The following is a 15,460-nucleotide window of genomic DNA, read 5'->3' as shown; positions in this document are numbered from 1 at the left end:
CCGCCCGAATTTGCTGGTCATTGTTATTTCGGATATCTATAGGTGACGTTATTGGCGATCGAATTTCTGTACGCGACGTTATTAGCGATCAGCCGAATGCGAGCGTGCACGTGAGTCGCGCCTGTTGTTTGCGCCTATCCTGTTGTGTATGCGTGTGTTTATTCGCGCGCTCGCGCGATTAATCCTCGATAGGTTCAAACCTTCAATTTAACTACGTGTTCTGCCATCTTCCCCCGCCTCTTCTTCTCCGCGCGTCATTCGTGCCGCATCAAATTCGCGGCATTTCTGTTATTTACTACTACTGGCAACGTTTATCAGGTCTTTTAGCACAGTTTAAGAAATATTAAGGCGGTGTTCGCTTGGCCATTTTTAGACATTTCTTATCTTATGCGCTGTCATTTTGTTTTACATAATTTTTTATCGATAATTAGAGCATAGGTTATAAAGGCTATAAAGGTAACTCTGCTGATCGCAATCCATTTTACAATTTTTATTTCAGCTCAGTCAGACGAGCCTGATCGCGTGGCAGCTAATAAAGATCTTTGACACGCGTCTTGCATCTTACTAAATAACTTCTTTAATAAGCAATATTTTTATACATAAAAATTCACGCGTCTTCTTTAAGCATATATAAACATATGAGCAAAAGTACAGTTTGAAATTTTTTTGTAATTTCCCTTAAAAAATTTTTAAAATCGGCTTTTTTCGATTTGTTTTAAGCCAATCTCTCCTTAAAACAACCTCATTTTTGTATGCTCGACGGTTAAGTTTATATCCGCGGGATGGCTTCGATACTCACTTATTGACTGCAATTTTTGAAGCAGCCATTTAATTCAGACTCGCTGGATATAGAAACCACTTTTCTCCTCTAGATATGATTGGTGTCGGTCTTAAGAAAAATCAGTGTACGAATAAGTACGTAGCGAGACATCGCGACTTAAACATTCACCAAGATATATCTGTAAGAGAAAAGAAAAAACAAGAAGCCCGCTCTCTTCGAATAGAATCGCGCTGCTCTTGAAAAAAGATAGACCTGTCGGGGATATCGATAGCGACGAATTATTTGGGATAACGCCAACGGACTGCATTCGCATTCGCCTCGAGCTTTGTGCGAAATGACACGTGATAACAGAGTGACGGACATTTAAATTTGTAATTTAATTTATAAGCACGTTTCTGCCCGATATCAGCCGTCAGCTTGGATCTCGAGTCCATTTTTCTTTTCCGACATTCGCCACGATCTCCTTTATTACGCTCTCCTTTATTGCGCTTGTTTCTACCGTGCACGTAATCGAGCTGCATTCAATTGCGGATATTTTCCCTTTCCCTTACACATGTTCACGTATGTAGGTACACGTGTCCTCGCGTGTATTCCTAGGCGTTCCGATTTGTCGCCCACTCCAGTGTGCGAGTACACGTAGTCCGCATATTCCGCGTACATACATCCGTGAGAACGCGTAAAAAGCTTTGTCGCTCGACGGCCGGTCGATACGCTGTAGGAATGATTTACGAGTGCTCGCCGGATCGTGATTAATAGTATTTGCAAAACTGAATAAACTTCTCGACTTGCGAAATGGGAGACTTGCCTCATCTAAAATTTTTATGACGCAAGCTTTGTCAGTGTATATCCTTTAACCGTCCGAGATACTAAAAAACATTTTGTTTTACAACAAAAGTTCAAATTTCGCATGCTGTTTCGTACATACAGCACTGAAGAAAAGGAAGACCTTTATACTACTTTTGATAATAAATATCTAAATTACATTCATCGCGTTATGACAATATTTGATGAAATATTTCATGTTGCGACATAATGTCGGATATATTTAATAATAGTAATAATAATCTGTTATATAAATGTTATAGAGCGATAAAACCTTTCTCAAACAATAAAACGGATGAATAATGCAACCAGGAAGACACATAAATTATCGTAATTTCGTTCGCTATTGATTTCAGGTGCCACGCTTACTTTCGAAGTCGAGCTCATGAATATTAGCGACTCGCCCCCAACAGCCAACGTCTTTAAGGAGATCGATGCGGACAAAGACAACCAGTTGTCCCGCGAGGAGGTGAGAGCAATGGCAAGATCACTTTAAGTCTTTTTCATTTGGGACATTTGTGTGGTGGTGGTCGTAGAACTGTAGAGCTACGAGTCCCCACCTTACGTCCGCCCTCGTAAATCCAATGAGGATTTGGTGTCGCTCTCAACGCAATTTATTTTAATCAATTTGACGTAGAACCCGATATTATCATCGATTAGCTCTTATATATTTTAGTATTATATATTTTAGTATTTGCCAGCGTTGCTAATTAACATTGTATAACGCACGATAAAAATTATGTATGGCTAATTATATCGCTAATAATCACTGTAGATATTTTATTAACGGAGCAGACGAGAATATCATTAAATCACAATCGATAAAATAAATAACTAATGCACGAACCGTTAAAACTAAACACGTGACATTACATTTTTTAGCGATTTTGCACGAGGTAATATAACCGCGAGAGATATAATTTCCAATTGACTGAGAAATAATATAACACGGGAATCGTACTCCATTATAAATCCGCACGAGATTGCACGATTAAATTAACAATTAAATTAACTTCGCGCCGAGTCCTATAAAAAACTTAAAGAAATTGCGATTATCGGAAATTTTTCTCAATCGGGCGAGGATAAAGAGACTGCGTGCAACATGAAAATAAATTGAAAATGAAAATAAATCACAATGCATTGACTCATGTCGCCTTAACCCGTTTAACAAACGCGGCATTGGATCGGAAATTTTAACAACTAACCGTACCCATAAGCACACACGGGCCGTCTGTGCAGCCATTTCGGCTAATTCGTATGTGGCCGGTGCCGTTTTCTCATTTGCAGGTGAGCGACTACCTGCGGAAACAGGTGTTGGAGGCGGAGCAGGCCGGCGCGAGCGAGAACGAGGACGTGAAGAAGATGCTGGCCGACCATGACAAGCTCGTCGAGGAGATCTTCCAGCACGAGGACAAGGACAAGAACGGCTTCATCTCCCACGACGAGTTCAGTGGGCCGAAGCACGACGAGCTCTGAAGTCTTCGTCCCGCATCACCGCGTCTCCGAGCGCCCGTCGTCGGCGTCGCCGTTGCCGTCGTCGCCGCCACCGACGTCGACGACGATACCGCCGCGCCCCGCGCCACCACGTGTTCACCTCTGTATAGAATCGCCTCTTCGAGTCCCCTCCCGGGGATTCCCGAAGGACTCACCGATCAATCGTCCCGAGCACACGCGCGCTCGGACTCGCAACCAGACCGACAGGATTCACCGGCAGGAGCGAATTATTCAGACGACTCCGCAACATCGACACTCACCATTTCGCGAGAGGGATGCGACCTTCGGGAACCTTCGACTCGCCCAGTCGCCGTCGCGTCCTCGATCGCACGGGGCTTCCGGGGCTAGATGGGGGAGGGGGCGGTGGTAGGTTCGACGAGAGAGATCGACAACGAAGTTTGCGGATTCGCAAACCGAGTGAAGCCGGTAGATCCGACCCGAGAAGTATCTCACGAGGCCACGAGGATTGCTCTCGATGGCCCTAAGTACCCGTTAGCTCGAGGATTCCTTGATTTTTTCCCGAAGCCCCCGGACGCTCTCCCGGGACGGGGAGATGCGATCGCGTTCCGTTGGAATAGGAGAACCGCGGTGACATCCCGCGAGTCCCATGTTGAGCGCGCAGCATTGCTCGAGGAGAGTCGCAGGGGGCAATCTCCGGTCATTTCCGGCGCACTTGCCACCAGGACCCTTCCCTGATACAACTTACCGGGAACGTCCGCGAAATTTTTGTCGGCCCACGTTTAACACGCGTCTTAATTGATTAAACGCTGAAAATATGCATTTTAAAGCGAATTTTGATCGTTGTATTAAGAAATCAGAATCTCTTGCTGGAAGAAGTACGAGGAAATTTCAAGTCGCGGAAAGCTCTCGTGGGAGATTATTTCTGCGTATCACTTGTTTTCTTCCTACAAATTAATCGCGTTAGGACTTTTTGTCGTGAGAGATTGCTCGTGAAAATTATTCCTACCGTCGCGTAACCGTTCGTTAATCGTTCCTGAGCAATTGACTTGCTCTTCGCGAAATTCTGGCGGATATTCCTAAGCGGGCGAGCGACATTCCGGCGCGACGACGCTGCTGTACATTTTACTACGATATTCCAAGAAAAGAGATGGAAAATGCACGAATGCCTGCTCGAGTGACTGCACCCCCGTGACGTGAAGTGAGAGGCTGTTTCCGCGATATATATAATATATATATATATATATATATATATATATATATATATATATATATATATATATACATAAAAGTATATATACAAAAAAAAAGAGAAAAAGAGAGAGATTGATGACAGAGCGAGAGAAAGGTGTGAGACGGTGAGAGTGTTTTTTCTACATGATTATAGATGTTAGCGTAACTCAAAAGGCATCGACGTATGGTGCTATTAAAATCACACGCATTCTGTCCCGCTCTCCAAAAGCTTCCATTCTGATCCCCCACAAATCTTCCCAATCCCCGAAACCATAATGACCCCCTTGCTCGCGAGTCGCGCGATATTCACGTCAGGTGACGAGAAGAGGATGACGAGAAGAGGAAGAGTGAAGTATCACGAGGACGCGCAATGGAGATGAATGTGGTCGCTCTGAAATGCGAGCCTCCCCTATTGTCGCTATCATTATTATTACATTTTAACTGATACGTTTTTATTACTACATTATATTGTATGTTGTTAAAGTTGGACGAAGGTTAATTAATAAATCGTGTGTCTCGAGCACAGTTTGTTATATAACCACCTCTCTTTCAATTTCTGCATCCCCGTCTGAACATTCTCATTCGTGATTACGCGAGAATTCGATTGAATCTCTATGCGATATATTATGGTCTTCTTTTTTTGTCTCGGTCAATATTATAATTATTACGCAAATCCTTGTTTTACTCAATAACAAGGTCTCGCGATTTAATTTCGACCGTCATTAAAATTTATCATTCCATATTAAGATTAATATTAAGTACTCACCTCTCTCTCACGCGTAAGATGAAACTTTGAAAATCCAAAGTTTCTCAAACTGGATAATTGAGTTCTGCTTGCTTGACGAAGAACTTTTGAAAGGAGCATGCGACGAATCACGATGCCACCGTGTAGAACTGCTTCTCGCTTTATTTGAAGAATCATTTCCACAGAAAGTTACAATGAATGCGATTATGCGGCCGTACGGGACGCAATAGTAAAATGATGATTAAGGTAATTAAGTTGTGTGCTTCCCCCGCAGGGGCGAGTCACGCCAACGCGGCGTGCCATCGATGCGTTCGCTGTATTCGACAGAAATCGTTCCGCAGTATGGTTACTTCGTACGCAAAAGAAAAGAAAAACAGAAAGAAAGTAATAGTAAAAGAAACAGCTGTCTCTTCGTTATCATTATAACGGATCGCGTGTTGCGAGTAAAAGCGTCGTTCGCTCTTAGATATATTCGATCGATCATAGAAAATTCGTCGAGGCACGTGTTGGTGTGATTACGTACGATTATTAGTCGAGAGTGTCGACCCCATGTCGTCCGAGGCTCGGGTGAATCTTCCGAGAAGTACCGAGTACACAATACGTTAAACATACATATACGATAACGCAAATAACGCGTGTGCGCGCGCGGACACGCACCTAAATCTTCCGAAGGAAAGGGGAAGGAAGCCCTGCGGAAACCGCGCCGGGCGCGAATCTCCCGCGAGATTCTCCGCGCGAGATAAAGAAATTTTAGCGAAACCGGAGAATTTCCACGTGACAGAGAGACGGAGAGACGTCTGCGAAGAACGAGAACGCTTCTACAAAGCGGAGGAAAATTCCTAGCGGGATAGACTCTCTACAACGCGCGCGATATTTTCGAGAGAAGAAAGAGAGAGAGAAAGAGGAAACGCCGATCTGCTTGATCGTTCGCTTAAATCTAAATCGTCGATCGATACTCGTCTTCGAACCTTCGCGACCAGACGTGCTTCTTTTCATTATTTCCTCCTCCTCTTTCCTCTCGTCTCTTTTCTCCCTTCGTCGGATACACCTGTTATCCTATCTTGATGAGAAGAATCGAACGAGCGTACGCGAGACGCTTCACGCGGACGTCGGAGACGACGTGTCGCGCGGAGTCGATCGACCACGCGTGTCGTTCGACCATCCCGGAGCATCCCGTGATGATGGCGGTGGAGAGACGAGAACTCCTATGTTCCCGAGATCTCGGCGGGGATGTGTCTTGGCCGAGTTTCCGCCGCGTTTTCTCTCGCCTCCTTTGCGCGCCCGAATATCGACGTGCCCCGGCTCCTCCCGTCGCTCCGTCAGTCCCGTTCCGTCTCGTGTCTCGTCGAGGGCATGTCTTCGTGTCCTTCGAGTATTATCACAGTCAGTAGCCCTTGATGTAGGCGGCGATGTGCTTCTTCTCCTCTTCCGAGAGCCCATTCTTCAGCGTTCTACGCACTGAAAGAGAAGCGCGACGTCGCGCTGATGACATTTTTGTCACGTAAAGCCGGAGTAAATGTGGCATTTTGAAGAAAAGTCGGTGCTACCATCGTCTCGAGATTCAGTATCCTTCGTTATGTTGATGTAAAGGGGTTTGCCGTGCTTGTCAGATAAAATGATAAGCGAAATTCTCCAATCTGCGTTTCCAGCATAAAATATATCGATCGTTAATTTACAAGGCGATTTACGCTAGAAAATGTTTCGTATTTTGGTTTTTCGTTCTTTTCTTTTAATGTAAAATCCAAACGCTCGAGGTGATTATTGCAACCGACTGACGCCACTTTTACTCGAGATCTTTCGACTCGCGTGCCGAGAACTTTCTCCAGTCGAAAGAGCGGGATGGGAAAAGTCACACGCGGGAGTGTCATGATTAAATTTGACACAAGCTACTGACGCAGTTGCATTGCATTGCATTCCTGGGGTGACATCCCTGATGTCATTTGCATTCACAGTGTGCGTGCGAATGGAAGAGCGATAGGAAGAGGAGGAAAAGAATGAGGAGAAGGAGCAGAAAGAGGTGTTGGCTGTTTAGACGGCAAAAACCTCGACACGGGGATTACCGTAGAATCATTGTGTGTGCGCCAACGGTATCATAATACCAAAAAGAAGTATGCACAGCGTTATATATGGTATATTAATTCTGTCAGAGGATATTCGCAAGCGATTAGTCAGGCGCTCGCCGTTAGATTTATTTTATCCCGAGTTCTCCTCATTTTATCGTCTAATCTAAATCTAAATTCTTCCGGTATGACGACAATTAATATCTCTGAGAAGCCGCAAAGAAGAGGTGCAATGACCAGAGGTGTTTCGAAGCCGTTTATTCCAATCGCGCGCGCGAGATCGTTCCCTCGAGTAATAAAAGGATTACGCGAATATATTATGATCTACACGGCATTCCAAAGAGCGCGATACGAAGATGAAGGGGAAAACGGCCGAGTTGTAATCGTGACTCGGTGTCCTCGTTGTCGCGCACGATCATCAGCCGCGGACTGATCAGCGGCTGATCCGGCCGAGTGGTCGAATTAACGTTTTTCCGCGCTAACGGCCGTCCGGTTGGCCACGTCGTCTATTCGGACGCGAAATCGTATTAAGCCCGACGATGTCTAATTAACGAGCCGCGATCGTCGAGCTACAACCCGGCACGTGGCCGTTAGGCTCGGCCGGGCTCTCGTGGATTCGACAATTAATTCCGCCGTCGCGTGCGAACAACGACAGCGATATCGTTGCACGAATCCCGCGAAGCGCCGACGTCGTTGAATTCGCGCCGCGTACAGTTTCACGACCGGCGAACTTTCCGATCCGCACGTGCGACCCATGATTCGTTTTACGTGAAAAATAAAAGGGCGACAGGGAGAGGAAGAGAGACGAAGGTGAAAAAACATGCATCGATACGTGCGCGACTGGCAAAAATAGAGAGACGCTCGCGCGCGAACCCCGTCATCGCGGACGTAATCGAGATACGATACGAGCGAGAAGGAAAACACGAAAGGTACAGGAAAGAGAGTCGACACAGAAGTAAATGATTAAACCTCCTCCCCGCTTGTTCCTGTCTGGTTTCGCTGTTTCGCGCGTTTCGCTGGAAATTCCAGCATAATTAGCGATATAATTAGTTGAACTGTTAATGGCGGCGTCTACATGTATATCGGAATTCTGCCGTCCATTCTACGCTCTATTTCGATCACGTCGATTATTAGCCGGGAAGTTAATTTGCCGCTTTGTTGCGGAGATTAGTCGACGCCGTTTGCCGATACGTCGGATGGTAAACAAATCGCCCGAAATGTAGTGATGAAAATCGTCGGTTGTTGGCGGATTTAGGAAATTACTGCAGTAGCTTGATGCCCGAAATGGTATGTGCCTATCATGCGATCGTTGCTGCGCTTTATCGCAATTGTGCCGTTAACGTAGCCGATGTGTAACTTGCGCGATCGCGGCCGTGCCGTGAGGGTCGACCGGTGTATTTGTTGAGAAGACTCCATGTCGAGAGACCACGAAATTTATACAGGACACAAAAATCCATTTCGGCCGAGAGATATGAATTTTTGAAAGTACTAAAATGTTGTTTCGCGAAAGCACTCGGGCGAGCCAAAAGAGGAGCGAAAAAACAAATACCCATTCTTGTTCTATACAAAATTTTTCGTTTCTAAAATACTCTTATAAATATTGTATTAAAAAGAGACAGAGGAGAAAGAGAGAGAGAGAGAGAGAGAGAGAGAGAGAGAGAGAGAGACGAGACAGGGTGGAAGAGAGATTTGTTTTTACGGCTAAAATTTTGAAAACCATTGTGATAAAATTAACAGAGTGCTCAATAGCTCTTGTACGTTTCGATTTCGCGCTCCAAAATGTCATAGAAGCGAGCAATAAGAGTCACAAAGAGTCCAGCACGGTAAAGAGGGATCATCGGGATTTCAATTTCCACTCCTGGGTTGACTTCTCGTTACGATTAATCTCGTTTATTAGAGTCAACAGCGGATTAGCGCATTGTCCAGTAATTATGGTTTCATTGCGGCTCGCAAACAGGATCGATAGCAACACGGCCGCGGCGAACGTGTTTCGAAAGTACCTACTTCGAAGATAATGATGCTATATCATCGCGAGCCCTCGATATCGATAATATCAGTTTCTTTGACCTGGCATCGCGTAACAGAGGACTCTTGCGATACGACCACAAACCACCGACATTGTACGTGTATTCTCTTACTTTGGTGATTACTCTCCTATCCCTTTGATCCCTTATTATCCTCGCAATAGCCGCATGACTCGCCGCGCTCTCCGAGATAGGCGCGGTGAATAAATACGTGGATAAAGAAAATAAAATCGCGCACGATTTCTCTGCCCACGGCGACCAGCGGCGATGATGTTTCGAGTCTCGATATCTGTCTGTTTTTTTTCGAAACGTAAATTACAACGGGAACTGCTGATATATTTTATAATAACATTTACTTTACTGCCGAGTGTGTGACTGATTATTTAACTCGTAGAAAAACACCGGATTATTATTTGTCGACTATCAGGTACAAATCATTGTGATCCTTTCATCGCATAATTACATCCGAGTTGAAAATATTTGTAGGCAATAGCCGTAATTTATCTTTTTTCCGTCCCCTGATTGATTACGGTAACCGGGTTTTTAGTTATTATGCAATTTTGATGCAAACAATTTCCCTGGGTAAGCAAATGCTAAATTTAATGAATATTAAATTCAATTACTTATTATATATAATTTACGCTAAATACCACACACACACACACACACACACATATTCGCGATCAAAAATTAAATATCAAATTTTAATGAATTTGCGCGCGGGAATACGCGACAGCTCGATGAACATCAAAACGAATAATGCGTTTACTTTTCACTAAAAATATTCTTCGAATGTGAATTCTTCGGGCGGAATCTTCGCACAATTAAACTTTCGGTTTTCAATCGCAATACTCTCCCTCCATCTCCGCCCCTCCCTCTCTTTTTGGCAACCCGCCGCGCAACTGCCGTAATGCGCGAAATATCAAGCCGCAGATTGACAGTTCATGTTCGACGTGACGTTAGCGCGTTAATCGACATTGCGGTTTACGGTCAAACGATCGTCTATCGATAAATCATTCGACGCGAATCCAAGCGGGGGTGCATCAATAATTTCGTTAGGAAACCACTGTGTCGGTCCGGATCAATGCGGACGTTCTGGCGAAAGCAGGCGTCCTTTGCGGGTCAGGTTCTTCCGACGCTCTTCACGTGACACGGAGATTTTCGGGCCTTAAGAGCGTTAAAAATAATTACATTCGTTTACCGCGTTTGTCAGTGAATTCATCTGAGAGAGCTTACGAAAAAGCAGTGTGCTCGAAAGGCGCCATTCCTCTTTCATCTATTCACTCGCCCATCTCTTATGCGCATAACATTGTCTCTCTTAGAGTCCACCCGAGTTTTTATTTTACTCCTATTCTTTAGAAAGGATTGTTTCACAACGATTCGCGAGGGTTGTGGTACATAGCAGAATATAAGATTTAAGCAGTAAGCAAATTGGTCAATCAAGTCGAAAATTTCAACATGATAGTCTTACGTTTCCGATAAATGTTAAGTGTCAGGTCGATTAATTCATTTACGGCACGAGTTTTGCGTTTTTCTTCATGCTACGCGCTTGAATAATCTGGCATCGTGCATTTTAGGGACGCGGTTTTGGGGAGAATAACGTCGAGAAGCGGCTTTTATACCTCGAGTGACGTGTCGAAATGCGATAGGCGCGGTTGAGCGTATTTTACGTGAAACAGGTGGGATCTTTCGCGCGTCTCAGGTCGGCTTACGCGGAAGCACGTCGATCGCATCTTTTCTTCGTAAAGACGCGCGCGATCCTGCTCTCTAAGAGTTACACTTAATAAATATGCATGCGTCCTCGTGTGCAAACGCGACGGGAACATTCGTATCGAGCTGCAAATATATGCTAATAGACGAAAAGCACTGCGGGGTTTATATACCAAGCGCCGGGAAAGTACGCATGCAGGCAGGCGGAGGGCACATATTCGCGTTGCGTAAGTCTCCATTAAGTCGACAAACTTAGGCAGACATGCACACAATGCACGCATACACACACACACACACACACACACGCCGCCGACGTAAGTTCTCTGTTTAGGGAGCGAACTTTTTACTTACCGCAAGCAACGAGAGAACGCAGTTTAGTCCCACTTACGCATATTACGGGGGACTAAAATTGCGCAAAGTTCAAGGCGCGATCTTAACGCGTTCGGTTATCCGAAAAGCGAAGCGCCCAAGTTTTCGAACGGGTTCTCACTTTGCTGCGCGAGCAGCCCATAATGTGCACGCGTTTCCTAACGCCTTTCGCGCTAACTTAGTTCCGCTGTATATTTCGTTACTGTTAGCATTTTCTTTTCCTTCTTTTTACGACAATCCAAGCTACGCGACCCGAGAAGCCTATTTTCACAAGATCACCGGAATACGCTTGTCGGCCGGGGGCTTCCCGGGAGACGGTCTCGTCGTAATTTCAGCGAATTTCAATTTCTCTCTAATGAATATGCATCGCGACAGGTGAACTAGGTATTATATAATAGGGGCAAGGTGCAATTTTAACTGCTCTCGAATCACGTGCGCGATATCGATCAGAATGCGGTATCGAGTTTTGGATCGGGTTAATTCGAAAAGAACTCTGCGCGGTTACCGTCGACCTCTTCTCTCTTCGCATATTGATGACCAATAACGGTCTCGCCGTTGAATGTAAACGACGCGGACGCGAAATTGACACGCGTTTTTGGCATCAAAAACTGTCTCGAGTATCGGAAGGAAGAATATGGTCACGCATGGTTCGCGAAAGTCATGCGGGAAGCGCACGCCATGCTGGACGAGAAGAGGAAAGAGAGAGAGAAAGAGGGAGGGAGGAAACGTGAAAAGCACCGAACCTTAATCGCAGAGCTCACGAAACCTGGCCCATCAGGGTTGATACCCCTCCGGCGTGGTGTTGTTCTCCCGGGTGCGCGATCGCTTCACTGTCAGGACAGAAAGAAGAAAGACGCAAGAACGCCAGGCCACCCCACGTTATACAGCAAGCGTCGCCGAATACGACGGGAATCGTAACTGAAGTAATGTTATCGAGGAGAAATGCGCCGTCCGAGTCAAGTGTCGAGATAGAACGGCTGAATTCGCCGGGTTAGTCGTCGTCGAAGATGATAGTGAGACAGAGACAGAGAGAAAGAGAAAGAAGGAGATCGTCACCGTGACTTTCATGATACCAGGTAAGGCCAAGGATAAAACGGAGTCAGAGACGGAAAGGAAGAAGCGGGACAGATTCGCCCTCCGACCCCGCGAGATATCTTTGGAAAGTCGTTCGCAGCCCAAACATGTCGTCGTAACGACGAATGTTGCGTCCTTTTCTTTGCGATAATTATTCCTTCACTTCGATCCCCCCCACAGTGACAATGCCAATCTCGCCATTGTTACAATAGACGAGACGAAGAAAGGAATCTGAACACTGATCGCGAATAAGAGATCGCACGTTGCTCAAGTGCTTACTATGCTTCAATCCATCGCGGCGCTTGATTCTTCCAAATTAAAAAACGGTATATACGTGTGCGGGAGAATGTGCCAAAGAGATTGGTTTGTTATTTGATGTCGCTACGTCGACTTAATCGCGGGTTATAGCTGTTTAAAGCTGCGTCATATTGACGTCAAACTCCGGCCCGGCGTTATTGTTAGTACCGTAACTTCACTTGTCGTAGCGACTTCAAACGAAAACCATTGCAAAGGGGAAATTATCGTGCTTCTAATGAACGTTAGATTATCCTTCGTTGCATTAAAGATCAATTAACATACTAGTATAAATGCGAAATATTAATTGTTGTGTTTACGTTAAAGTGAAAATCAACCTTCATTTGAATCAATAAAAAACACGTTGGTTTGAGTCTGTAACGCGAAGCGTCAGTTTTATGTCAGTTTCACCGGCATAAAGTGCGATAAAAGAAACGCAAGTACAGAGAGTCTGGATTTAGGCGTTCGTGTGCAGGCAGATAATTACCGTGGCAATTTGCAAACTGGTAGAGGATCTTTCTACACAGTTTCACATGAGTTCTACTCGTACACGAGTGCCGGACACCTGAATCCAGATATAGCCTGTGTATATCAGGATATATCTTATATTATGTTATATATCTTATATGTCTTATATATCTTATGTTGTTATATGTTGCACATATAACATATCAAATATATCACCAGTAGAGAGCCAATGACATGAGTACATTATAAATTTGCCGTCTACCGTATCTTTGGTGTCTTAAACTTCAGTTCAGCATTGAGATGATCAATGAAGATCAGCATGGCAATCGACGTGTTAAGAGATTCACGCACGATATCACCGATGTCATGTAGGACAATGAAGACGTACTACATTCTTGCCACGTAGTGTGGAGTCGATTTTCACTTCGGAATTTATAGAGCTCGAGCGATTTCTTTAATGCTGAGTGAAAAGCGGCTTGTACAGCGGACGCGGTAACGATAGCGCGAACGTTCAGAAACTCGCAAGACTACGAGATCGAACGGGGAAGCGTTTCCCCGCGTTCGCGAAGTATAAGTCGCTTTTGTTCAAGTTAAATACGCCGCTTCGCCTCCGTATTCAACAACAGACGGCTACATGCTCGACGCGCGCTCGGTCGCGCATCGAACGGGCTTATCATAAGTATCGGCGGAGGAAAGATCGGTCAACGCGCTCGGCGATCGGATTACGGCGAGATTTACGCGCTAACGGGAGCCCGGCGGAGGATTATTTCGACTTCCTGCGCACACCGGTATCGATCACCGGGCGGACAAAACAGAGAAGCGGAGAAACGCGGAATAATCTGCCAGCATTACGCGCGCGGCGTTACGTTATCTCGACCGGATTGTTGGATATTCCTTCGTTGTGTGGGCGTATCTATATGTGTGTTTATGCCATACACACATGACGCTCGCGAACACTCAGCTGCCGCTAACGAAAATGCAACTTCCCGCGAAATTCCTCTCTGATCGATATTGGGCGCTGCGCCCATGTGAAAACACGGAGTCGAGTCTCGCGGAGCGACTTCCCGTTTATCGGGTTTCCTTAACGGAATTCGACGGCCGGCTCTTTATTCGGTGGAACTCGGACGGAATGCTTAATTATCGAAATGGCCAGCGTCGGACGCTGAAGGGTTTTGGATATTTGAATTCCGTGGCGACACAAACTTCGTTTTCCGCGTTACACACAGAAAAAATTATTTTTGTATTTAAAACTAAAGTATCTGGTACACATACGATTTAGTCGGCATTACCGTGTTTTTTACTTGTGTCAAATAAGATTTATTAGTGAGAAAGCAAAGCGGCAATGAAATTTTTTCGTTACAATTACCAAACATTTCATTGATCGAAATTTAACTAAATTTTTGTCTAGTATATCAAATTTTCGTTTCAAAAACAAAATCTTTTTTCCAGTGCACTGCAAACCTTGCCCGAAAATAAGAATTTAATTAAATTTAGTTTAATTATCGTGATGTTTTTTGACCTGTGAGAAGCTCGACGATTTCGGTATATCGCGGCCTTTCACTTGTGATTCTTATTAGAGAATTTTTTCGAGATCAGATTAGGTTTCAAGAAGAAAAAAACAATTTTTCTCTTCTCCAAAATCGTCCAAGAATATATTCGAATCGAAATTTTAGTTTTACATCAATCCTACAAATTCTACTACAAACTTGAAAGATCAAGAAAGATCAGAAACAATGCAAAATTTCAAGATACAACACTATTGTGTAAGCTATTGACCCATCTTTGATGCAACTCGTTTTCTCCAAGAAGTTGAGGCTCTAAGAAGAATTTATATTTCAGAATTATTTAACTTTTTATTATCTCAATATCCTACATTTTGAATTTCTATTTCTTATTTCAATAAGCATTGTATTAATTTAACTGCAAATAGAGATGTGCGATAAGTAAATATTAAATAACCTGATAAAGATTGATAGGTAAATGTGTGGATAAATAAAACAATATATTTTCTTCCTTCATAATCTCTTTGTCTTTTTTTCTTATTATTGACATTGGAAATCTTGATAGGATTTAATAGGATTTATCTTAATAGGAAGTCTTAAAAGGATTGAATAAAAAGAAATTCAAGAGCAGAAAAGCAATTGTGTGTTTGATGATGCTGCATAAGCTATGTTGCATGTCAATAGAGATTTCAATTTAGACTCCGTAATTTTAGCAATGATAAAAACAGTGGTGAAAAGAAGATATTAACAGACGTAAACAAGACGCGACTCGCGAATCTCAAGAGAGAAACACATTATTAGACTACTATATAATTTAGAAATTTATACTAGACTCCAACGTCGGTAATCACTGTTGTAAATTATTTGCAACCTTTAATTGAGAACGTAATTAATTGCAGATTAATATTCATGGGCTGTTATTCTCT

The 15,460-nt window shown here is 44.1% G+C and overlaps 2 protein-coding genes across 9 annotated transcripts in view; one reads left to right on the top strand and one right to left on the bottom strand.

Annotated features, from left to right (window-relative positions):
* Window positions 1-4,826, top strand: part of LOC116853252 (FK506-binding protein 2) — a 71,957-nt gene extending 67,131 nt beyond the window's left edge. Inside the window, exons 3-4 of one of the 2 annotated variants that reach the window (XM_032834229.1) lie at window positions 1,960-2,084; window positions 2,891-4,826. In XM_032834229.1, coding sequence (XP_032690120.1) covers window positions 1,960-2,084; window positions 2,891-3,079 — 314 coding nt within the window. In that variant the 3' untranslated portion in view covers window positions 3,080-4,826. The remainder of the gene's footprint in view (window positions 1-1,959; window positions 2,085-2,890) is intronic. The other variant, XM_032834231.1, reaches the window with a different exon arrangement.
* Window positions 4,827-5,177: 351 nt separating this feature from the next.
* LOC116853251 (FH1/FH2 domain-containing protein 3-like) overlaps window positions 5,178-15,460 on the bottom strand; it is a 93,253-nt gene continuing 82,970 nt past the window's right edge. For 5 of the 7 annotated variants that reach the window (XR_004379940.1, XM_032834226.1, XM_032834228.1 and 2 more), the window contains one exon: window positions 5,178-6,491. Coding sequence is in view for 6 of the 7 variants with exons in the window: in XM_032834226.1 (XP_032690117.1) it covers window positions 6,418-6,491 (74 nt within the window). In the remaining variant the exon portion in view is untranslated. Of the gene's footprint in view, window positions 6,492-11,939; window positions 12,027-15,460 lie in introns of all 7 variants that reach the window. The other 2 variants (XM_032834227.1, XM_032834225.1) reach the window with 1 other exon arrangement.

This window comes from Odontomachus brunneus, unplaced genomic scaffold (genome assembly GCF_010583005.1).
Source record: "Odontomachus brunneus isolate Ranch 3 - 2012 unplaced genomic scaffold, Obru_v1 Obru_scaffold_294, whole genome shotgun sequence".
NCBI lineage: Eukaryota > Metazoa > Arthropoda > Insecta > Hymenoptera > Formicidae > Odontomachus > Odontomachus brunneus.
This window is presented reverse-complemented; position numbering and strand designations above follow the sequence as displayed.